The 24786-nt window shown below is 34.8% G+C and overlaps 2 protein-coding genes and 1 pseudogene across 3 annotated transcripts; all 3 read left to right on the forward strand.

The window, feature by feature from the left end:
* Window positions 1-4018, forward strand: LOC123913843. Of its 2 annotated transcripts, none has more exons than XM_045964732.1 (4): window positions 1-423; window positions 509-863; window positions 1952-2038; window positions 2205-4018. In XM_045964732.1, the coding sequence occupies exons 2-4, from the start codon at window positions 519-521 to the stop codon at window positions 3576-3578; spliced, it is 1806 nt and encodes a 601-aa protein (XP_045820688.1). In that variant the 5' UTR covers window positions 1-423; window positions 509-518; the 3' UTR covers window positions 3579-4018. The 2 variants fall into 2 exon arrangements, with proteins under 2 accessions (XP_045820688.1, XP_045820680.1); XM_045964724.1 differs by having other exon boundaries at window positions 53-388.
* A 5364-nt stretch (window positions 4019-9382) lies between these two features.
* Window positions 9383-14130, forward strand: LOC123902681 (annotated as a pseudogene).
* Window positions 14131-15312: 1182 nt separating this feature from the next.
* On the forward strand, window positions 15313-16115 carry LOC123883623. The gene is made up of 2 exons (XM_045932520.1): window positions 15313-15615; window positions 15733-16115. The coding sequence occupies exons 1-2, from the start codon at window positions 15521-15523 to the stop codon at window positions 15947-15949; spliced, it is 312 nt and encodes a 103-aa protein (XP_045788476.1). The 5' UTR covers window positions 15313-15520; the 3' UTR covers window positions 15950-16115.
* Window positions 16116-24786: the final 8671 nt, after the last annotated feature.

Consider the following 24786-nt stretch of genomic DNA (forward strand, 5'->3'; position numbering starts at 1 on the left):
TTTTCACATTTTTTTTTTTTTTGATACAATCTTTGTTTCCATTTTCACATTTGCTTACCCTTATTTTTTGCACTGCAGACAGAACCCTCTCTCCTCTCTCTCTCTCTCTCTTACCCCAATTCTCACGGTTTTGCAATTTCCTTCTTCCTCAATTGAATTAACTTTGCCTGAAAAATCCACAATATCAGAACCCAAATCAAGCACCTAATCCATCATTCGACCCTTTCTGCTTCTCTAAACCAAACCTATTACAAATCTATTTATTTATCTTTCTCCAAAAATAGAAGGGGCTGAAAAGGATTCTTCACCATAATCATCTTATTTTGCACTGCCAACCTAATCCAATTTTCATACTTTGGTTTTTTATGTCATATCTGGCATAAACCCAGTACGAGGCTGCTCTAAAATTTTCATCTTTTTAAGGTTTCTAAGAAAACCTAGTTGTTGTTTTTGTTGCTGCTGCTGCTGCTTTTGTTATTTATTTTTTTATTTGTTAATTTTTGTGCAGTGTTGTAGCCATGCCTGATGTGTTAGATATAAGTTCTGACGAAGAAGAGGGTTTGAAAGAGGAAACCAGAAGTTCTGATTTAGATTGGATACAAGAGTTGTTATTCAATTCTGATGATGAATCAGACGCTGATTCTGATGTTGTTATCATTCATGAGAATAAACCACCAGAGTTGAAGTCAAAGTCTTCAAAAGATGCTGTTGATGATGATGATGATGATGATGATGGTGTTGATGACGATGATGATGATGACTGTGTGGTTTTGGAGGGTGACCCTGAAAATGGCGTTACTTCTGTTGATGAGGAGGATTCAACTGGGTCAGACGAGTTGGTTGTAGTTGGAGAGAAGGGTCAGGTATGCATGTCCTTGATTGAGTTTATTTGTTGTTAGTTATTTCTCTAATTTACCCCTTTGATAATTTGGGTGTATTTACCCATCAAACCGATAAGAACAAGCTATATGCATGTGAAATAAAAGTTGGTTACAAGTTAGTTGTGTGTAACACATGCAAATCTATTCATGTAGCTTGTTCTCATTAGTCAGGGGGTAGAGTAGGCCTCACCATAAATAAATGGTAATTGTGTATTTTGCTGATGCATATTTGTATTATAAAAGTATAATGTTTGTGTTGTTTTGGGAAAGAGAAAGAGTGTACATATTCATGTTATTGCTTTAGGGAGGTTTATTGTGGATCACCCAACTTGTGTTATTTGATTATAGAAATTACATGAGATGTACTAAGTGGTAGTTGGAGTGTACAAAACATGTTTTCTTAAATGTTAATTTCTTTCGGTGTGGATTGTCTTTGTTCATGAAATGACCTATGAAACACAGACACAACACTAACACGTAGACATCGTAATAATTCGAATATAACCACATGTGTCAGTGTCAAACAGTGGACTCGCCTTCAATCTTAAGTGTTACTGCTACATAGGAAATGACAAGGGGATGTGATGTGGTTGTTTGTGGATTTATATATATATATATATATATATATATATATATATATATATATATATATATATATATATATATATATATATATATATATATATATATATATATATATATATATATATAGGATTGTATCTCAAAATTATCATGTATGTGCTTTTGATTGTTCTTTTGGAATTGAGGGAGTACTTTCTCCTAAAGTGTCAATTCTTCGCAAGATGGTACATTGTACGCCATTGCTAAGGTTAGCCTCATAGCTAATTCTTGTAGGGTGTGAAATTACCACGAGGCAAGTTTAGATTGCTGAGGAAATGTTCAAAAAGGTAGAAGAAGACCTTGATCCTTGGCCATGCATCTTGGCTATTGTGTATGAGAAAACACTTTATTTGTCTTCTCAAATTTACCATTTTAACGCTTCTCTTTGCTTATGGGAGAAGATGTAGCTGTTGTATTTCATAGACGAACTCTATTTTTGTGACTTACAGGTTGCATGTAGAGACTATCCTCATGCCCGACATCTTTGTGCTAAATTTCCTTTCTCTTCCACTCCTCATGAGATACACTGTGGCCAGGTAAACAACAACTAAAGATCACATATTGGACTATATCAAAACTCAGAATTTCTCCAGTTTTTTTATTTTTTTATATTTTTTTTATTACTGTTATTATGTAGTATCTGATACACTCAACATTATCCTTTCCGTCACTCATTATTTTTATTTTTTTTATGATATGCAGTGCCACTGTTTTGTCTGTGATTCCCTCGCACCATGTATAAAGTGGGGCACTGGCATTTCGAGTTCAGATCACTGTCATGCACATGATAAAACTGAGGTGTGGAAACTTCAGAGGAAAGATTTCAAGCGTACCCTGAGTTCCCCGTTACCAGCTCCAACTAATTATGCTACTTCACTCGGTGTGGTACGTTCTCAAAGTAACGAAAATCTTCCTTGTGATATTACTCACTTGTCTCCGATTTCTGTGTTACGGAATCAAGCAGCCAGATCAACTGCAATGCACACTCCCTCACTCAACTGTATACCTCAAAATCAGGTCTCTCGGCCAAAAGCAACATATGCCCACTTCTCACTGAGTTCTGGTATGCAGAATCATATCTCTCGACCAATTAATGTCCCTGTATCCAAAGCCAACAACCCAACAATCCCAAATGATGCAAACCATGGTAGATATCTTGAATCAAGATCTAATTTGGCGAGAGACAGAAACCTGTCTCACTATGCACCAAAGCAAATGCTGGGTGTACGTAATCATGCCATCCAAAGGGAGCGGGGAAGGGATGCAAGCAGTTTAGGACCACGATTCCTCCGTTCTCCTATGTTGTCCAAGGAGCTTGCAGGCTGTACGGGGTACATATTGGGAGCGAATCATCCATTTCGTAATTCACCTACCTTCAAGAATCATGTTAATTCAGTACAAATTCATTCCGCTACAGGATTCTCAAATCCCTTAAATGTATCAATTTTATCACATTCAAGCTCAGCACCGGTCAGTCCTAGTTGTGCCAACCCGCATACCTTGACTCGCGAAACCCAATATGGCCAAGCATTGTCCCAATCAAACCATAGCCAGAATTTCCATCAAACTTGTATGCAAGGTAACAACAATGCTCCTTATGTGGCGTGCCTGAATAGCAATCAGCATGGAAATGAGCTTCAAATTAAAAGTCAAAATATAAATGCTAATGGAAATATTACACAAAGCGGAATTACAAGTCAAGACACTTGCCAACCAAAGCCACAAGAAGAAAGCCAAAATATAACTGCAGGTAGATTTTCTGCATTTGACCCAAGTTGGGAAGAGAATACTATTCAATTGAACACTCTATTTGAACGCTCTCCTCTACAAAGCACAGGATCTACAGACCAACCACCTAATGTGGATAAGTTACTGAAGTTTATTGAAAGCGTTGAACCAGAAAGTGAAAGTTCTCATATACCTAGTACAATTGTTGATTTTGAAAACTGGCTTTCGGGAAAAGAAACTGGTCCAATGGAAACAGATGGTGTTTTGCCATTTGAACTGAACATACCATCTCCAGATCCTAGTCCATTTGATGTTGATACGAGTGAGCTTTCATCTCTATGGTGGTGAATAAGTTAAAGGTAGCAAACAAAGTGCAGTCTTCAATGGGAGTGTTCATATTTGCCTATAGTGGAATGATGCCAATACAATGGTCACTTGTTTTTTAGTCAGTCTTTGTGACCGAGTCATTTGTGTGGCAAGTTTCAACTTCTCATCAACTCATGCTAAGAGCTGATTTGTGTTATATGTTGACTAATCCTCATAGGTAATAATGGTAAGTTAGATATAATAGTTGCCGGTAGCATAGCCTAATTTAGTTTTGCTTTGCTTAGTTGGATGTAGTAGTTTTGCTTTGCTTAGTTGGATGTAGTGAAGTCTTTGCCTCTAGGCTAATGGATGTGCAGGTCACAAGGAACAGTAAAACTAACACAAACTGAAAGTGTTGTGTTCTATCTCATATGTACTTTCATTTTCATTTATGCAGTAATTGAGGTTTCTATTTATCTAAACTTGTGTGTACAAAGTCAGTTTCAAGGATTTAAATGGAATTTCTTAGTGGCTTGATTTACAGTGAAATTTGACATATATAACTGCAGTGCACCAATTGACAATGCATTTCATCAAGCCTGTTTGTCTTTCAGGCTGCTAGTTCTGGTTGTGTATCTTCTGGATTCAGAGTTTTGATTTCATGGAGGTCGAAATCCAGGTTCTTATCTGGGGAATTGTGTACCTTCTGAAGTCAATATACAACTTGATCGACTCGCCCTTTAGTGCATATACTTTGGAGCTTCTAAAATTAGCGGTGTCACCGTATCTCATCAAACTCTTGGTGTTTGGAGAGTGTGTAGTCTAGTCTCTAATATTACATTCTACGCACTTTGAGTTGAAAAACTTATTCCAACATGTTGACTTCTTCTAACATGAACGTCCATTAGCTTTTTGAATTCATTAACTATATTAGAGAAAAAAACTACATTCTCTTTGACCAAAAAAAAAAAACTACATTCTCTTCTCGTAAACAATTTAAATCAATCTTATATTGCCATTTGTCACGTAATATTATTTTTTAAGATGCCGTCATAAAAATATTTATAAACAAAATATGCTTGAAGTTATTATTGCATTGCATAAAACAATTTTTTTTAAGACTTTTCATCCGTTTATTGAATATGTTTTTTTTTGTCAAGTAGTCTAGTTGAATATGTTTTTAATAATGAGAATCTCATAAAATAACTAAAAGATTATTTAAATAATATGCTATTTTGAGTAGCTTTTCTTAAATTTTTTTTATTTTTTATTTTTATTATAAATTAAGAGCATCTAGGTATTAAGGTATGAATAGATATCTCAACTATATTGGCACTTCTATTATTCTCCGTCCTCCACCTATAACTCTTATTATTATTAAATAAAATTTACAAGGGGATAAGCCTTACCCATAGGAAATGATTTTAGAATAATTAGGCATACAAACTCTTATTTAATTCTAAAAGACAAAACAAAAGTCTCTAGTAACTTAAGGTGAATGAACCAACTGTCAGCATGGAACGAAATCATGGAATGACACAAATAATCCTAAATTACAAGGTGATATTGCTTTTTCAAGCTAAACAATATGAAATCATGGAATGACACAAATATTGAGATAAATTCGACAAAGTGAGGCCTCTTGTAAAAACCTTTGACGAATCAAATCTTGTGAAAAAAAAATTACAATTTGCTATTTAAAAATAATTTCTATCTGATGACAAAATTAGCAAGTGTACTAACTTATCGTTAAGTAATAAAATTTATAAAGTTCGTATCCGCAGGGATTGTTCCAATATCGACAAAACAATTGTATCGTTTTTATTTATAAAGTTCGTATCCGCAGGGATTGTTCCAATATCGACAAAACAATTGTATCGTATTTAGGACGTAAATAAAAAGGGGGTATGCTTGGCATATATTTGGTTTTCAGACATTAAACTAAAGAGATGATTTTTAATAAAGATTAACGGATGATTAGAATTTTCGATTCACTTCCTCTTCATGATTTGGTAAATGCGGTCCTAGGCTTCCTCTTCACTCTTATTGTCACGATGAATTAACTAAATAGTTCAGACCAGTGTTAATGACTAAGAACCCTTTTCCATAAAAATAATTCCCTAATGTCTTAGGTCAATTCAAATTCATAGAAAGATTTATGCACGTTAATTCTATTTATCATAGTACAATAATCCGATATCTCTAAAACGACTATCGACCAAACAATTATTTCAGATTCAGGTTTCAAAAGTTATGGTTAGTAATCATTCGATTCCTAAATTCAATTCATAAATTCGTCAATTCATAAAAAGCATTAAGCGCAGAAATAACTGAATAACAATAATACTAAAAAGGTCCCAAGGATCCTCAACAACTTACATGGTTCAAATCAATTCAAGGAAGATCATCTACTAATTCTAATCAATAGAGACTTAGTTACTCATAATTAATTTAATAAGCAACATAGAGTGATCAAGAGAGAAAATAAACCAGGAAGCTATATGTTGTTGTATCTGCCGTTCTATCACTTCCGTTCCTTCTCCAAAAGCCTGCGTGATTCCGCCTTTTTTTTCCTTTCGTCTGCTGCTGTGCGTGATGCCTTATATATATTATCCATGAAACCTAATGTTTTCTTTTAGCCACATAAGCCAATCACAATTTTACTTTCTTTTTGGGCCAGCAAACCGTTTTTCTTCTTTTCTTGGGCTAATATTGTATTACATGTCATATATTTAACACATGCTAAATAATATAAAATATAAAATTAAATATTATTTGTAACTCTTCTATTCGGCAACGGTTGATTGAGTGATCGATCGTCCCATAATTCTTCATAAAATCTTCAATTCTTGGTAGCTAATAATTGTGCCATGATGTTGATGAGTTGCGGTGTGATTTTTCCAAAAATTTGCCCGTTTTGTAATTTATCTTCAAATTCTTTGTGATGTATCAACTCTTGCTAGAATCATCTCTAAACCATGTAATTATATCTAAAAACTTATTAAAATACTATAAAATTGCTACTCAAAACATAGAATGACAGACTGTCATTACTATCGTAGCAAACACACAAAATATCTCTCTTTTTTTCTTTTCAAAATCTCTATAATTTTTGTTTTAAAATTATACATTTAAATATGGTAAGTAATTTTTTTTATGGCAAGGTTAATAAATATTTTGACTGCCAACTTTTTGGATTAACATGAAATTTGATTTAAAAAATTATAAAGTTGATTTTGAAATGTTTAAATATTTTTGCTTAAAATTATTTTTTATACAAAGCATATTCTAATTTAAATATGAGATTGTAAATGTTTGCACTGCAAAGAGAATTTTATAACATTTTATTCTTTAATATAATTTCCAACAAAAAAAAAGGAGTTAAAAATTATCAGAAATACAAATTTAGAGAAACACAAATTAATTGAATAAATTAATATAAACACAAATCATTTCATGTATTGCCTAACCAAAAATAAAATAAAATTATTTCATGTATTTAATTCAATTTTTACCTAAAATAATTTTTTCAAAATCACACACACTTGAGGTATTAGATTAAATCAGTTGTTAGATTTTAGCCTTGTAATCTTGTAATTTAAGGAATACACAATGTTTTGGTTACTAATTACTACTAGTATTTTCAGTTTTGGTTTTGTGATGAAAAGTTTGGATAGTATACATTATTACATGGTATCTTGATCGTCTACTTCATTGTAAATAAAAAAAAATTCTATTTTAACTTTATTTTACTAATTTTTTTTTTTTTAAAATAGACACAAAAAAAAAACACCAGTGTACCAAAAACAAAAAAATAGAGACACACTTTAAGTTCAACTTCAAGAAACTGCTTTAAAGCTGCTTACAAAAAAAAAAAAAAAACTGCGTTTAAGTCCCTCCAAAAAAAGTGAACTATGGTGCTATTAAAAAAAATTAAAAAAATATACAAATTTATCTACAATGGGAATCAAACTCGGATCCCTTACTTACAATAAAATCTTTCAACCACCAAAGCATGCGCTGCTTTCAATTGTGATTAATAGTTTGGAATCCTAATATGTTAGTCATGTTTTTCAATAAATTTGAACGGTAGAATTAATCACAATTTCTATTTATTTAAGACTGTCCACTTAAGTTTATGTAGTTGATTGTGTTCTTAATTTTCTTAATCTCTAATTATCAGCAATTTTGTAACCTTTAATTATCATAAATTTTTTTCAATAAGCAAACAAAACGACGAGGTTCCAACATTATTAGAAAAAATATACAATATAAAATAATCACATAAACAAATATAAAATAATTAATGGGTTTAGAATCAACCAAAATAATGGGGTTCCAAAATTATTAAAAAAAAATTGCTGATAATTAAAGGTTAAAAAATAGTTTTTCATTAAATCATTGAAGTACATTTTTTGAAAAACGTGTGATGCTGGAATGTAAATAAAAATATTTAAATTATAAACAATATAAATGGAGATTTATTAACTAAATTATTCAAAGTATGAAAAATAACCAAATACTATGCATACGAATGTTAAAATTAAAAAAACAAATTTTCAAGTGATTCTTTAAACAATTTTTGTTAATAACTAAACCAAATGATGGGGTTCCAAAATAATTTTAAAAAATATAAAATATAAAATAAACACATAAACAAATATAAAATAATTAATTATTTCAGAATCAACCAAAACAATGGTAACATACTAACATCTAATCATCCAATTATTTTCTTTTAACTATACATTAATTCCATCTTTATTATTTCATTAACAATTGTTCTCCCTCTTTCTCTTATGTGTGTGTCTATATATATATATATATATATATATATATATATATATATATATATATATATATATATATGGAGGAATCAAATTATATCGGTGTAACATTTGAGTAATGTTATACCGCTCAATAACGCTTTATCGAATATAAATTTTACAAAATCTACCGTTAGATTGAAAACTTATATCGTATAGATTATATATGTTAAATTTTTAAAAAAAATCTAAAATCGTTTGATATGTTATTGAGACCGATGAAGATTAATGGTTTATGCGTTTTTATTGAATATCGTTAAGCTTGATCTATCTCAAAAACATGTCAAACAATTTTAGATTTTTTATAAAACTTAACATAGATGATCTATACGATATAAACTTTCAATCAAACTGTGGATTTTTTAAAATTTATATTCGTTAAAGCATTATTGAGTGGTGTAACATTATTTACAAAGGTGTAATTTGATCCCTCCCATATATATAGACTTTCTTGAGAACATGTAAGCCGTCACGTGTGCCCTGAGACCCCTATATTATAAATATATATAAAAAATAATTAGTTTAATTGATATGCACCGACGGTGTAAAATAGTTTTACACTATCGTCCAATAAAAAACCATTATTTTGCCATGTCATATCAAGAAAGTGGGGTGAAGTGGGGTGATGTGGCGGAAAACATGGTTGGTATTGGTTGACAGTGTAAAATTATTTTACACCGTCAGTGCATATCAATTAAATCCAAAAATAATTACACTTGACTGAAGAGTTTAATTGTTGTGCACCGTCGGTGTAAATTATTTTTACACATGCATCCAATGACGCGTTGCCACGTCACATAATGAATGTGACACATTATGTGTTTTTAATGACCATACATGATGTGTCAGTTTTTTATTGAATGCATGTGCAAAATAACTTTACACCGACGGTGCATATAAATTAAATTCCTTGACTGAAAGACAAACGGACAACCAGAGTAATTTTAAAATGAGAGTGTGACTAGATAAATCTCAGCCCTTGAATAGATACAAATTGTATTTAATGTTTACAAACTGCACATGGCCGATTAGTCTGTTCAGTGGTTATCTTGTTCTCTCTTGCAAACTCTTCTTACGAATACGAATGATTTCCTTCGTTATCAAAACAACACACCGTCACTGCTGCATGTTTCAATAATGAAATTGCCTCAGAATGGGTCAACAATGTTCTTCTTCTTCTTCTTCCTGCAATTAACACTATCAAAGAAGCCCCCTGTGAAATTTGAAGTAAAATACATATAATAAATCAATTATAGAAGTTAATCATGTACAATTTTAGAATCTCGTTACTGTTAAAAGAGTTTAGGCTTGTTCGAAATCTCTATTTAGTTTCAAAGTACTGCTTCTGCAAACCTTATGCATATTTTGACTGATTCATACTTTGGAAGAAAAACATAAATTCTTCAATTTTTAATTTGGAGAAAATGCAATTTTTTCAATTGAGATTATTTGGCGTGTCATACATACTACTGCCGTTGGTTTAGATTTATTTGCACTCCAATTTTGTTTTGACTAAAATACAGCCATGGGGGATTTCGACTTCAGAATACATACAGAACGGGAGAACCTGGTAATAATTCTCCTTCACTTTTATTTGCTTTGCTCTGCTCCACTGCACTGGCGATAAAATCTCATATCATGTTTTAATCTCGGAGTGGATAAAACGTGGCAGCAACTGATTGATGCGAAATGTGGGGTAAGGGCATTATCTTTGGAGGGAGTATCTCAAAATGAAAACTTTTGATACACAAACTCAGTTGGCTACATTTCTTATTATGCTTTATTGATGTCATTGTAGTATTGTGACATTTCCCTTAGGAACATCGATCAATGACAAGGTTTATAGCATATGCACTGTGTGTGTGCCGCTGATGAAGAAGCTCTTAAAGATTCTAATTGGTTACCCACAGAGCAGGAACACAAGGAAAGAACGGTATGCAATATTTGATATCATTAATTTCAACTAATTTTTGACGATTGACAATTCCCTTGCATTGTATTTTAACTAACTTCAAAACCAATCAGGGGGTGTCTATTGGCAGGCGAACTAACTGGAATTGTCAGTGACATGTTAGACTCTGCACAACTGATGATATGTGAGAAGGTCAGTTTGTTGTTTTCGTTGCAGAGCTATTCACATATATTTCTATGTTGACCTCTGCGATCATTAGTAATCACGAGTTGACCTTTTTCCCTCTTGCTGAATACAGGGGCCAAATCATGCTGCAGTCACTGCTTGTGCTACTGGGTCACATTCTATTGGTGATGCAATGAGAATGATTCAATTTGGGGATGCAGATGTTATGGTGACTGGAGGTACGGAGTCCAGCATTGATACATTATCAATTGCAGGATTCTGCAGGTAAATTATAACCAGCGCCTTTTGTTTTATGTTAGTGCCAACCACCTTATTAGTTCTTTGTCCTTTGTCCCTCTGATACTTCAAAACTGGTATTGGAAACTTACAGGTCTCGACCCTTGAGTACAAAATATAACTCAAGCCCACAGGAAGCTTCACGACCCTTCGATAGTGGTCGAGACGGGTTTGTGTGAGTGTGTATTTGTTTATTATTACAATCATAATAATTCATTTATTTTACTTAATGCTCATGTTCTGACTTCAAATTATTGGTTTGTTTGTCTTGCTGCTTATGTCTATGTTGCGGTTTTACTCAGAATAGGTGAAGGTTCTGGAGTCTTGGTTTTGGAGGTTAGTTAAAAAATTATTGTGTATCATCTATCCCTCCAATTCCTCTTCACCTCCTTTGTTTATAATATCATATTTCATGTTTATATGTTCCCCTATTGTTTAGGAACTTGAGCATGCTAAAAACCGAGAAGCCAAAATCTATGCAGAGATTCGTGGCTATGGGATGTCAGGTAATTTGTTGCAGGATATGTAAATTTTCTTTCTAGTCATAGTTTTATATGTGGTTGACTTCATTTCATATGGATTGTGACTAGGCGATGCATATCATATTACTCAACCTCCTAGTGATGGGAGAGGTGCCATTCTGGCCATGACTCGTGCTTTAAGACAGGTTTCTTTCATTATGCTATATTGATTTGTATTTGGATGCAGCATTAGAGGTTTTATGTTGGCTGAGCTGCCCACTTATCATGTTTGCATGCTGTGATTATTATCTTTCTTTTGTCCCCGATATTTTATATATGCTATTGTTCTACAAATTTCACACTCTAGATGTCATTTCCTGAGCATGAGGAGGGTGTTGATTAAGAATACATTGGATAGTGATATAAAATGAACAATAGTTATCAGTGTGGGGTAATCCTCACCCCTAGCTTTTGGGTTAAGTTAGGCCTAAATTCAAATTCTAAGAAGTCATGCCTTGTTGTTACACTCCAGCCTTAGCTCTTGCCCTCTCCCAGAGTTTGTTGTTGTTTTGAAAGGGAGTGATAACACTTGTTTTCACCTCGTCCCTAATTTTGGCATAACATTGGCCACTATTCAAGCATCGAGGTTTGGCGGTTTTAGCAATGGAAGCCTGGCCATCATTGTTGACATCAACCAAAGGTTTTAGAGTTGCAAGACTACAATCAATGTCACTGTCGCTACTATACGAGGTTGGCTATTTGGCAGTGGAACTTGAGTCTTCGTTCATCTGAGCTAGAGTTTCATCATTATCATTTGTCCACCACCCTTCACAAAAGAACTATAGCGTAGCGGATTTTGAAGAATTCGCTATGAAAACTGCAATAATATTCTAGTTTTGTTATTAGGGAAATAGCAGCATCTATTCCAGTTTCAGCCATAGCAGTTGTAGCGGAAATAGTGGTAACTCAGAATTTCTAGGGTCTGCAAACCTCCCTATGTCCAAATAGCCCAGCTCTCTCAAATGACAACCTGTCTCTCTTGACCTCTATTCTATTAACGGGCAGCATGCCCTTATTTCTCTAATTATCCCAGCCTTCAACTACTAACTAACAATCCGTCAACTAACAAACCTATCACACTACCTTTTTCACTTTCATTGTCACTGTGAGATCTATCAATTGCAATAAGTGTGTGCACAAGGACAAACTTTTGCCAGAACCAGTACTGGTTAGATATTAGCAAAGCTTGACAGTGAATGAAATTCTCATGCATAGGAGTTGATATTTAAGTGCTTTTGGCATTTATTGTTTGAGGGCGCTGTAGATGCCTATTCAGGAGAAATTAAGTCTTAATGAAATTAAACTCTTATTTCATATTGTATCATTGTTGTTTTCTTTAGGCATTTATGACGTAGCTATAGTTTCGACAATCTTCATTTTAAATGATTTCCTTTTGATAAATTTCAGTCAGGTCTTCATCCTTCTGATGTAGGCTACATAAATGCGCATGCTACATCTACACATTTGGGCAAGTGAAGAAGATCCTTACTGATTCTAGCAATCTAAGTTTGAATCTTTATTAGTTTGAATACTTCAGCAGTAGATAATTATGCTTAGGTCATGAAGTATCTCACACCAGAATTCTTTATACAGGTGATGCAATAGAAGCAAATGCTATTCAAAACCATATTCTCTGACCATGCTAGCTCGTCTGCTTTAGCCTTCTCCTCCACCAAGGTAAGAGTGGTTTCAAGCTGCATGACTCTACAAATTATATGTTTATCTATTTGGTTGTGTAATCTAAGTACTTTTCCCGTCTTAGATGTAAGTTTTCATTTACGGTAACGGAGATGCCATTAAAAGAAAAATTTGGATGGGGTAAACATTGACAATTGGTTTATGTCATATGTCATGTCCACAATTTCTATGATTTCAGGGGGCTATTGGTCATCTCCTAGGCGCTGCTGGAGCTGTTGAAGCAATTTTTTCTGTTTTAGCAATACGACATGTAAGCAACTTTTTGGCATTTTGTGTGCTTGCTTCATAGAAGTCGCGGGGAAGCATTTTTGCACATACTGTGAATTTGTGCTTAATATATAGCCAGACCCTGTATGCTTAATGTAATAGTGTGGTTCTTTACTTCTTTTGATGTTCTTATCACAGGGAATTGCTCCATTGACTCTTAATTTAACAAAGCCAGATTCTGTATTTGGTGATGGTTTCATGCCATTGACTGCTTCAAAGGAGATGCCAATTAGAGTAGCTATGTCAAACTCTTTTGGGTTTGGAGGAACAAATGCCTCACTACTTTTTGCTTACTCTGGATCATATTAGTATGATAGATAAATCTTATTCCACTGGCGTTATTCTACAAGAGCTGACTTGATTGCTGAGGACAGTTTAATGGCTCTTTCTTGCATATGTATGCCTGATGTATGTGCTTTTACATACATTTTAATACTGCTCTGTTGTTTTTACTCATGTGTTTTTCGATGCGATTAGCTTTTAATTATTTGTAAAAGGAGTGCTACGGACAAACATTTATACACACGCCATCCAACACACGCTCAGATATGATGCCACGTTTCCAAATTTTTTATTCGCTTACCTGCTCACCTGTTGCATCTGTTAACCTTTTTAATTTTTTTTTTTGAAAAGCAAAACCTTTTTATTTCTACTTTTTCTTTTGATTTTTTTGCTTTTCTCGTGGTTATTCTCGCAACCAAGCAGTGACCCATCCAAGCTATTCCATGATAGCCAAGTCAATTCTTTCAACATGTAATCCTCTTTCCAACAGAGATTATAATCTCTTTCCATCTCATTTTAACATTTTTGTTCTTCTATTCACATCGACCATGGTTTGTAAGAATGATCCTTTTCTCCCTAAAATTTTCTCGAGCTTTCCGACCACCACAAGCACCAGTTACATGATTGGAGACCAGATCTAAGTCTTACACTCTGCGAATTTGCAATTTTCATTGTTCTATTATGTTTATGTTTGGTGGAAATTGGATCTGCCTTCGTCGTCGAAAAGAGTGTGATTTACAGGTGCGGCGGAATGACGAGTGTGGGTGAGGTTGAGAGATGGTGAGGCCGGTTACTTAGAGAGAGAGAGAGAGAGAGAGAGAGAATGAGTTGTGGATTCAAAAAAAAATTTCAATTGCACAACTTAATGAAAATAGTGACGTGGCTATATAACAGAGGGTGTGTTTGAAAGCGTTTGTTAGAATGAGTGACGCTAGCATTGCTCTTATTTGTAAACCATCTTCTGGCCGACTTCAGGTTCCCTCCATTTGAAGTAGCCTCCATTTAGCCTATTGGTTGCATGGATGCGTGCCATGTGTAAAAAAAACATATGATGGTTGGGATCAAACCTTTATTCTTCTTCTTCTTCTTCTTAGGCGTATCAAAAGAACGTTATCTTCTTCTTCTTCTTCTTCTTTCATAATACCAATAATACCTTTATTTTTTTTAGCAATACAAATCTTTTATTAATAAATTCACAATAAAATAAGACATGTCTTTTATTAATAAATCTTTTTTTTGTCTGACCCGCTAGTTATGCATAATACAACTATTATCCTCCAAATTTATTGTCACCGATATACTGAGTGCATGAATGCATGTGATTCCTCGCCACAACCAATCATAATTCCACACATGGATGCATTTTTAAAATTGGGAAATATAAAAACAAACTGTTTTAATTTAGGGCAAGTTAGTAGCGGTACATAAGTAAGTAATGTTTTATATCATGAACAAATTTATTTTTATTATTTGATCAATATATCACATCATATCTCATTTGATTCAATAGTAAGATTTGTTACTCCGAAAAAGAAAAAAACAAATTTATGTATAGTGCAAGATTTGTCTTACTTATTCACATGCACATGAGACGAGATCATAAAACTATAGGTTATAATCCATCAACATTTTGTTTTTGGCAGAATAAATCCATCTGCATAAAACTTTGTATATTTAAAAATTAACTAATTATTATATTCCTTTTTCATTTTTAGAATAGAATCTAATTCCTTTCAATTACACATCCATGATCCATATTCCCCCAGGAGGTGAAGATGCATTAAATGATTTTGTTGAAAAAAAACAGTGATGCATAGTGGTCATGATGTGATAGGTATTGTTTCTTAAATAACATACTCCCCAACCAAACCAACATCCATCCTCATATTCCTATAATTCAACCTCTTATCCTGTTCTTAACACTGCACAAAGATTCCTTTCTTTTTTCTCTTCAAAATCTCACAATTTTTCATGTGTAGCCAAAAAGCGTAACACAAACTCCTTAATTTTGCTTCAATGGCTTCAAATTCCAACTCAAACCTTATAATCAACATAGAAAGCAATCCTTCCGAATCGCGCCTGGCCGAATTGAACATCAAGTGCTGGCCCAAGTATGTCCATATTTTCTCTCTTATTATTTTTTTATTTATTAAATTCATGTTATAGAAATATTAATTTTATGTTTCTTTTTTCTTTCCTTGGGAGGTGTGTTTTGCAAAAATGAAAAGATGGGGGTGTTCACCAGGTAAATACCAATTAAAATTTGATGCAGAGGAGACATGCTATTTATTGAAAGGAAAAGTGATAGTATACACAAAAGGGTCATCAGAATTTGTAGAGTTTGGTGCTGGAGATCTTGTGACAATTCCAAAAGGACTAAGTTGTACTTGGGATGTTTCTGTTGCTGTTGATAAGTACTACAAATTTAAGGCTTCATCATCTTAATTAATTAGTGTTGTGATTAAGTTAAATGTAGTAGCAACTTTTTTTCATTTATGAAATTTTTATTCTTTCTTTCACAGTTTTGGTTATTTATGGGGAAAGTGGCAGTTTTAGTCAAAGTTGGAACCAATCAGTCAAATAAATGAATGTTTTGTTTTGTTTTGTTTGAGAGTGGATTCTCTCTCTCAATTTGGTGAGAAAATTGTGGAAATAATGTGGTGCAATCTCAACGATCCATTTCATTTAATTAGAGATCAATGAACATAATTAAAAGATGCAAACCCATGATGTTTCATATTATCTTTTTCTCTCTTTCGTTTTTCCCCTCTTCCATTGATGCGGCGGTGCCCCACTCCGGCAAAGAGGCCGCCGCGCACAGCAGCGCGAGGTAGAAGCCGAAGTGGCTGTCAATGACAGATCCAGACGCCGCGAGACAATAGGGGGCTTCTCTGTATCGTCATTATTCCTTCCCTCTCTTATTATGAATTTCACACTGCTTTGTTATTATTCATTTTTGCAGACAAAATTTGTGGGGAGGAGCTCAATCGACACCACATGTGCTTATTTCTATCTGTAATTTTAACAAAACAAATTTTCCTTCTTTGGATACTAATTGGTGTTTTTAGGCGGTTGGTGGAGGTTACCAAAGTGGGAGGGTTGTGAGTCGATTTTTGGGTATACACATTGTTGTTAAATATTTGACAAGTTAGTAGAAACTGTTCTATATAAAGTTTTGTCATCAAGAGAGATGATGAAGCTTCATTGGGTGTGCAATTGGAGAAGTGAGAAAAATGCAGAAAAATGGAGGAAAAGAAAGATGAAAGGTAGAAGAAGGAGAAAGTAAAAAGAAAATTAATCTGAAAGCAAAAGAAAAAATGCGTTTTAATATTTGACCCTTGATTTGTTATGAGATGAAATAGAGGGACAGGATTTAACCACATTACTTACTCAATTTTCTCACCAAATTGAGAGACTCCACTCTGGTTTTGTTCAAACCATGCCCGTTTGATGGTTGGGATATTGACAAGATATGATACACCGTGTGGGAAGACTGCAAAAAGATGAGAGAATGTATTAGGCTGCTTATATGAGTAACTAGGGTTTTAGAATTAGATATTCTTTGGTTAGAGTCTTGATCGTTTTATTCTGCCTTCTATTTTTCTACAATGTCTTTATCTTCATTGATTCCGATCCTCTTTTTATGAAGTGAAAATTTACAATTATCAACAGGACTTAAGGTGGATAAAGACATGATATGATATAGACGGGATAAACATGTATCCTATCATGTGTTTGATGGTCACATGATAATAAACGAGATATCGTTATTTTATCATATCTCGTGTTTGATACACGTCCGATAATAGCTCATATGATAGTATATATATATATATATATATATATATATATATATATATATATATATATATATATATATATATAATTAAATGACAAAATTGCAATTTAATTTGTTAGTCTTCAAACCAACAAATACATTAGCCAACACCACCGACATGACAAAAAAGCATCAGCCTGACATAACCAAGACCCTTTCCCTGCATATATACTTGCAACAAAATTATCGGTACCAAAAACACAAAGAGATGCATAACAACATCAACGTAACAACAATAAAATGAAACATAATTTTTTTAGACAAAAAAAAAAGAGCAATCACACCAAGAAAAAAAAAAACTGTTATTCATAGAGGAACAAAAATAACATCACAACACCATCATAGAACAATACAAAAACATACTAATTGTTATATAGGAAAAAAACTGTTTGAACAATAGGTAGCAGTGGAAAAGATTGATGAAGGGATTAGAGGAAAAACTATCAAAATAAGAGAATCAAGGAAAAAGGAAAATGTTGTTGTTCTCACAGTTCCAGTAAAAACTACCAAAAAGAGAATCAAAGGTATCAAGGAGAACACAAAAGAAAAAAAAGGAGAGAATTACAGAAGAAGAAGAAGAAGAAGAAGAAGAAGAGGAAGAAGAAGAGGAAAATTGTGTTGTAAAAAAAATTGGACCTATTCACAATAATAAATCACATATAAATTTAAATAACTCAACAAAAATTATATAGAATAAATTGAAATAAAATTCATATAAACTTGTCTTGTTATTGCGGTGATTGATGTGGCAACTGTAAAGTAATTTCATCGCGATTGCACAAACCATGAACGACCTGCAAAATACTCAACCGTAATATAATAGCGTGCTGTCCTTAAGGATTTATCACCTCATTAAGCGCAAATCCCCCAGGATTCAACAGGTCCTTCCCGGGTATGAATCATATCCGAAGTGACAGAACTGACAAGAATTAATAGACACCGGTGATGTAATCCAGGAAAATAACACCTCAATTTATAAGGAAAGATAATATTGGTTTATGTTGAAAACTCTATGTGCCCAAGATCAATCATGTATATGCACTCTTTTTTTTCTTAATCCACGTACAAATATATATACATGAGAGAATTTTTTTTTTTCATTGTAACCATCATGTAGCTATTAACTAGGAGTGTTTATTGACCAAGTAAAACGTTAACAATTTATTAATAATAATGATGATAATTATATAATATTAAAAGGACTTTAAAATAAATTATTTTGTCAAAATATACAACAATCCCCCACAATTTATTTTAAAGTTTAGAGGAATATTCAAAAAACATTTCCTGGATTAACATCATTGATGTAATGCATCAAACTGGTGTAGCAAGCTATATGAACCAGTCCTAGACTGATAGTACTTAACACACAATAACATTGGTGTAGCAAACTATATGAACCAATGATACTTAGCGTGTGTTAGCGGTCTACCAATCGCATTACACCCCACAGTTCCTGCTGTTGCCGTTGTGTTGTGCGAATAGGCCGTGCGCGTGCCTGGATTCATTCATGAGTGCTCTAGAGATTTCGCCAAGATCTCATACAAGCGGCCCCACTTGACACTCACATAGGTGATTTCATCAAGTGTATGCTGCAAATCATACACCACCCATAAGGGATATGAAAATCATTAAAAGCTTTATTGCTTACCCTCTCAATAATGCAGAATCTAGCACTTTCTCACTCACACCATAGGAAAAGGACTAAGACAAAAATTAATTAACTAATTTTTGGTGCTAGCAGATCTAACAAGTAACTTGTTCTTACCCATATGAACCTTATTCATGGGATCTCCAATCACAAAGGTTGGGTTCCTATCACTTGTTGATTTCAAATGGCTTAAGTCCAATTCCTCTCGATGTGTCACAAAATTATTTCTTCACAGGGGCTTTTTCAGTACGTACTTTACACAAATGATGAAGACATAATTTTCTTTCATCAAGTAATATTGACTAAGACGTCTCTAAGTCAATCAATCTCATATATTTATTCAACTCTATAACAATAAACTTGTTCTCTAAAATAAATCTATACATGTCTTCTTAGTTAACTAAGCGACAACATTCTCACTTAGAACAGTTAAATTCACTTATTGATTTTATTCTTATTGGCTCTTATCTGATTAACATCATTGTATTATTTTAATACAATGGCTCATCACTTTAAGTGATATCTCATATGTTATCAAACTGACTTTCATCATATATAATTCACCAGGTCTACTTGAAAGACTATCAAGCGATATCATCCCCACATTTGGTAGGATAAGTGAATTTTTATTCTGGTCTACTTGAATAATTTCAAGTGACAGTGCCTCCATAATAAGGACAATTTATAATTCCGCATAGAGATATATTTTCTCATAAACGAATTTCACTAAACATCATTGTATTATTTTAATACAATGGATAATTCACAATTTCACTAAACATCATTGTATTATTTTAATACAATGGATAATCCACAATATACCATATTTTAATTTATGGTATCTCAAAAATATTTCATGAATCACAATCATATACAAGTCTACTTAGAATATTTCTAAGCGACAATTTTTCTTTCACATATGATGGACTATTCGCAAGTGTACGAATTTGCCACGTAGTAATAAAAATATCGATTCACAGGGATTCTGTGACTAAACGAGTCTAATAGTGTTCATAAACATCATGCAATAATAAACATAAATTGGGGGTTTGTTTGAGTGATTAATTGGTAGAAAAACGTGCTTTGTAATAAGTGGAAAAGCGAGGTAGAATCATCGGAATCACCTAGTCTATAGCTAAATCACATGCAATCTACCGTATCATATGAAATTACTCAAGTGTTCACAACTGGATCAACAAATTAGTGAATCGCAATCTCTTGTCAAAATTCACTCTATTCGTTGTCGATACTCCCCCGATCTCTCGGGTGTAAGCTACCTACAACGAATGATATGAAAGCGCGTCGATCGTTCGCTACACTCTATGTTTCAATCTCTCGACCGGAAACACTCGAGTGCTCAATGCAATTCAGTTCAGAAATTAAACCAATATTCTCATACGTGACTTAACTCAACATCATTATAACACTAGTGAAGGATTATAAAGCATTAAGTACAAATTTGCATTAAGTGAACACTATGAAAAAGAGTAAATTCTTACAATATAGCAGATTACATTAGATCCATCTACATCCTAAGCTATCCTAGATCCTACCTCCACAAGAAGTCTAGCTCCTCATGTTGCTTCGTTCGCGTCCTCGCTTCAACTTCATGGCTTGAGAATCCATGCTATTGAGGTGCTTGAAGCTATCCTATGAAGTTCTGGATCCAACGATGAAAGCTCCCAAAACCAGAAAGTAGATGAAATGTAGCAGATTTTCCAACCCCTCAACCAGAAAATGCAGTTTCCTTATATAATAATCGCAGCCACGCCGCGCGCCAGATCTATCACGCCGCGCGTGGTTGCACCTCCTTCAACTACGCCTCACGTGTAACGGTCTCACGCGGCGCGTGATAAAATCTGAGGTCTCTGATCTTCAACTCTGCAACCTTCACGCCGCGCGTGATAGCTCCACGCCCCCGGCGTAGTTATCCTTCATTCTTCACGCCGCGCGTGGTCGATGTCACGCCGCGCGTGATCAAGTCAGAGAGCAATCCAATTCTGATCAAAGCTACACGCCGCGCGTGATAGGCATCACGCCGCGCGTGATCAAGGTGAAAAACTTGGCTCTCTGAGATCTCCATCACGCAGCGCGTGATGGGCTACGCCCCCAGCGTAGTGAAAATCATATTTTCCTGCTTAAAATCCTGCTTTTCTTGCAGAACAAGTAACCCTGCTTCCGAGTAGATTTCTCTTGAATTTATTGCTTAAAACCTACTAAAATACATTTAATGTTGCTAAAATAGGCATGGATTAGAGAGTGTGACGATCCGTCATCACAACCCCAAACTTAAACCTTTCCTTGTCCTCAAGGAAACAACTTTTACCTCAAGCTTTTGTGTCAAGACTTTGGCATTTTCCTTAGATTCACTCGAATCATACATACGTGAGAATCACCTGATGATCAATGATCCACCTGCAAACAATGCTCAATTGCACAATCGTTCCCGCAAGGCATTTTCAAGTAATTCACCCTTTTCAACCAAGGCTCTATGATTTCATCACACTACTCACATACACTCTTCAATTATGGTAATTCACTCAAATCAACACATCAATGCAAGTCAACAATAATTTTGCAAGTAGTCTAAGAATTCATTCGGTTCACTTTGTGCACACACTTTAGAGGTCTTTTAGGGTTATAATGTGGCTTGGCTAGGGTGGATGGTGACTTTTTGGGATAAGTAGTAGAAAAACTTGGAGTTAGATCCCCCTAAGGTCAAAAATTTTCATAAACCAAAACCCCTATTTTTGAAACATAGTGGACTAGAGAACTTTTTTCATTTCAACACATAAGTTTTGCTATTCTTCTTGAAATTCAAGGCTATCACTTCTCTTTTCTTTCTTTTTCTTTTTTCTTTTACAACAATCATATATTTTTTTTTCTTTTCAATCTTTTCTTCATTCTCTTTTTTTCTTCTTTCTTTCTCATGACTAAAGCCTTGCAAATTTTGAAATTTTTCAATCAAAACTTTTTATAAGTTCTACCCTCACCCCAAACTTTATTTGTTGCTAATTCCAAAGAGCAACCCCAAACTTAGTGGTGAACAATGCGCATCAACCACTAATTAGGTGCCTAACCTCCAAGAACGTCATTCCTTTTTTACATCAAAAATTTCTTAAGGTTTTGCAAAATAACATTTTCTTTTTTAGCTCAAATTGGGTAAACAAAAGATATATATATGTAAGGGTGGATAGAAAAGCTCAAAGGTACCAAGGAACATGCCTCGTGTGTGCTACAAAAGTACCAATCAAATAAAAAGACGACAAGCAAAATCGAGAGACAATACACGAGTGGATATCACACATAGAAGGAAAAAGAGTGTTTGGCTCGATACCTCACGGTTGGGTCGAATCAAAGAACCGGTCAAAAAGTGTGCGTTCCCTTCCTTTGCCTCTTGATCACATGAGTGCAACAAGCTATTGAACTGCAAGTTTCACAAATTACACACGGAGACAATCAAGCAATTGATACTCAAGTAACTAGAAGGAACATGCCAAAATATTGAAACAAATTCTAAAAGTAAAAATCATTCCACAATCAAACAAGACAAGATTCAAGTTCAAAGTTAAAAATAGTACAAATCCAGCCAAATCCAAGCAACATTAAGCAATTATTACAGACCATCAAAAGTAAAGTAGTAGAACGAAAAAGTAGAAATAGAGTAGCAGCAGTAGAAGAAAACCATAACCAAGAACATCAAGCGGTGTCATCCGGCTGGACACTGAAATAATTTGTGAAAGGGCTATTCAAGTTCAAATTCAGCCCATCAACATCCAACATCTCCCTCTCCATAGCAGCAGCCTCCTCCTGCTCAGCCCGGCGGCGCCTCTCAACCTCAGCTAACTCCGAAGCTCTCAAACCAGAATTGTAAGCTTGTCTGGCCTGAAATGATGTCAGCTCCCTCGCCTGATGTGCCTCCCAATCAGCATCAACTGGATACAAAGTCCCAAAAGTAGGAGGAGGGAAGGTAGATCGATAAGCCATCGCCTCGGTGTACATGGAAGAGGCAGTATCAAAGTAAAGATTAGGAAGCCCGGAGTACTGTGAAATTTCCATCTGATGCAACATAGAGGCAAGCTGGTTGACATCGTGAGAATAAAGAGGAGCCTGTTCCGGTATCTCTTGAGGCTCATGTACCGGATCCCCATGTTGATTCGGATGGTTGCCTTCTTCAAACCTGTTGATTTCTTCTTCTTCTCTCAATGCCTCTTCCCTTGCAACATTCCCTTCACCACGGGGCACTATTGGACCTCTTTCAAATCTCTTCACAAAGTATGATAAAGATAGTGGACGGATAGGATGTAAGTCACCTTCTTGCACACACATTGGGACATTGCTTGCTCTACACAAAGCAGCAATCAGATTGCAATGCCCCAAAGTAAAAGTTGGATTATTATTATTCGCCATTTCATGTAGATCGTTTTGTAACCAAAGACCAAGATCAACGTAACGCCCCTCAGCTAATAATCGAACAGCAACAACATTATCAAGCTGAATTTCAGAGTTATTACCAACCACTCTGACATTCTTAAGCCAAAACTCACCCCTAGCACGATGAATAGGGTTAAAACTCGTCAAACTCAACCTAGTCGGAAGAGACGTGGGCGAGTGTGGCAGCCACATAGCACCAGGCCTACAAACAATTGCCTTTTCCCTCACCACGAGACCACCATTAGCAATTCTTTCCTTCTCGGATACCAACTCACAAGCACCTCTCACACGACAACCAAGCAAAGTGTTAATATGAGCCGCGGAATAATACACTCTAATTCCCCTAACCGTCGAATAATACTCCGAATGCGAAGACTGGTCAGGTAAGTAAGCATTTGCGAGAAATTCCCTAACCCACATCTGATTACCAGGATTAGCTTCATCTTTAATCATCAACTTATTAAACTTCACCCATTTTCTAGACTTAATCTCATTTCCTATCTCAGCAACATCTTTCAATAAATCCTCTCCAAAACCTTTTTCTTGATTAATAGTAAAGGTTTGGATTTTTGTGTACCTTTTCTCATGAACTGCACTAATGAAGTGTGGGTGGACCTGTGGCTGAGTCACATTGCTCCGGCGAGGAGGAGATGCTTCACTAGAAGGTTGATTAGACCGAGAAGATTGGCCTTTGCTTGCACTCATCTTTGACCTCTTCTTCTTTGGTGGTTCTTGTGGAGGATTGTTGTCACTCTTCTTAGACTTTCCGGTTAACCTTGTCAACATTTTGAGAGTGGAGGTTGAAATGGGTTGATTTCGGGAAAGTGGTGAAATGAGAAATTGGAAGTGGAATTGGAGTGGTTGAGATGGGTTTTGTGTGAGTATGAAGGAATGAGATGATTGAAGGTGATTAGAGATGAAATTGGAGAGGTTTGCAGGATGAAAATGGGTTAACAATGGAGTTTTTCGCGTGAGAAAACGTGTGTATTGATGATAGGATTGATGGAGTGGTTGAGAAGATGAAGAAATTCAAATTTTACACGCTTTCCTGTACAGTCAAACCGCGCGTGACCCCTGCTACGCCGCCCATGGTACAAATTGTAACGGTCAAGAACTTCTTTCATAAAGGCCACGCCGCGCGTGATGGCCATCACGCGGCGCGTAATCACTAGTCAGAGAGTCCTTCTTTCTCCAGGCTTTACGCAGCGCGTGATGTGTAACACCCTAACCCATACTACCCTTAAAAACGTAATTTTAAAAACTTTTTAACAAGTGTAAAGGCAGAGTGCCACGCGGTAATTAAAACACAAGCATACACACAGAGCGTCATGAAGTTTAACATGAAAAGCAACAGCGGAT

This window comes from Trifolium pratense, linkage group LG1 (genome assembly GCF_020283565.1).
Source record: "Trifolium pratense cultivar HEN17-A07 linkage group LG1, ARS_RC_1.1, whole genome shotgun sequence".
NCBI classification, from domain to species: Eukaryota; Viridiplantae; Streptophyta; class Magnoliopsida; order Fabales; family Fabaceae; genus Trifolium; species Trifolium pratense.

What these genes read in the sequence shown, in the direction of transcription:
- LOC123913843 (XM_045964732.1), top strand. Translation starts at nt 519, where the DNA reads ATGCCTGATGTGTTAGATATAAGTTCTGACGAAGAAGAGGGTTTGAAA. An exon ending in TAGTTGGAGAGAAGGGTCAG is followed by an intron (nt 864 to 1,951) that starts GTATGCATGTCC and finishes TGTGACTTACAG; the next exon opens with GTTGCATGTAGAGACTATCC. An exon ending in ATGAGATACACTGTGGCCAG is followed by an intron (nt 2,039 to 2,204) that starts GTAAACAACAAC and finishes TATGATATGCAG; the next exon opens with TGCCACTGTTTTGTCTGTGA.
- LOC123883623 (XM_045932520.1), top strand. Translation starts at nt 15,521, where the DNA reads ATGGCTTCAAATTCCAACTCAAACCTTATAATCAACATAGAAAGCAAT. An exon ending in AACATCAAGTGCTGGCCCAA is followed by an intron (nt 15,616 to 15,732) that starts GTATGTCCATAT and finishes AAAAATGAAAAG; the next exon opens with ATGGGGGTGTTCACCAGGTA.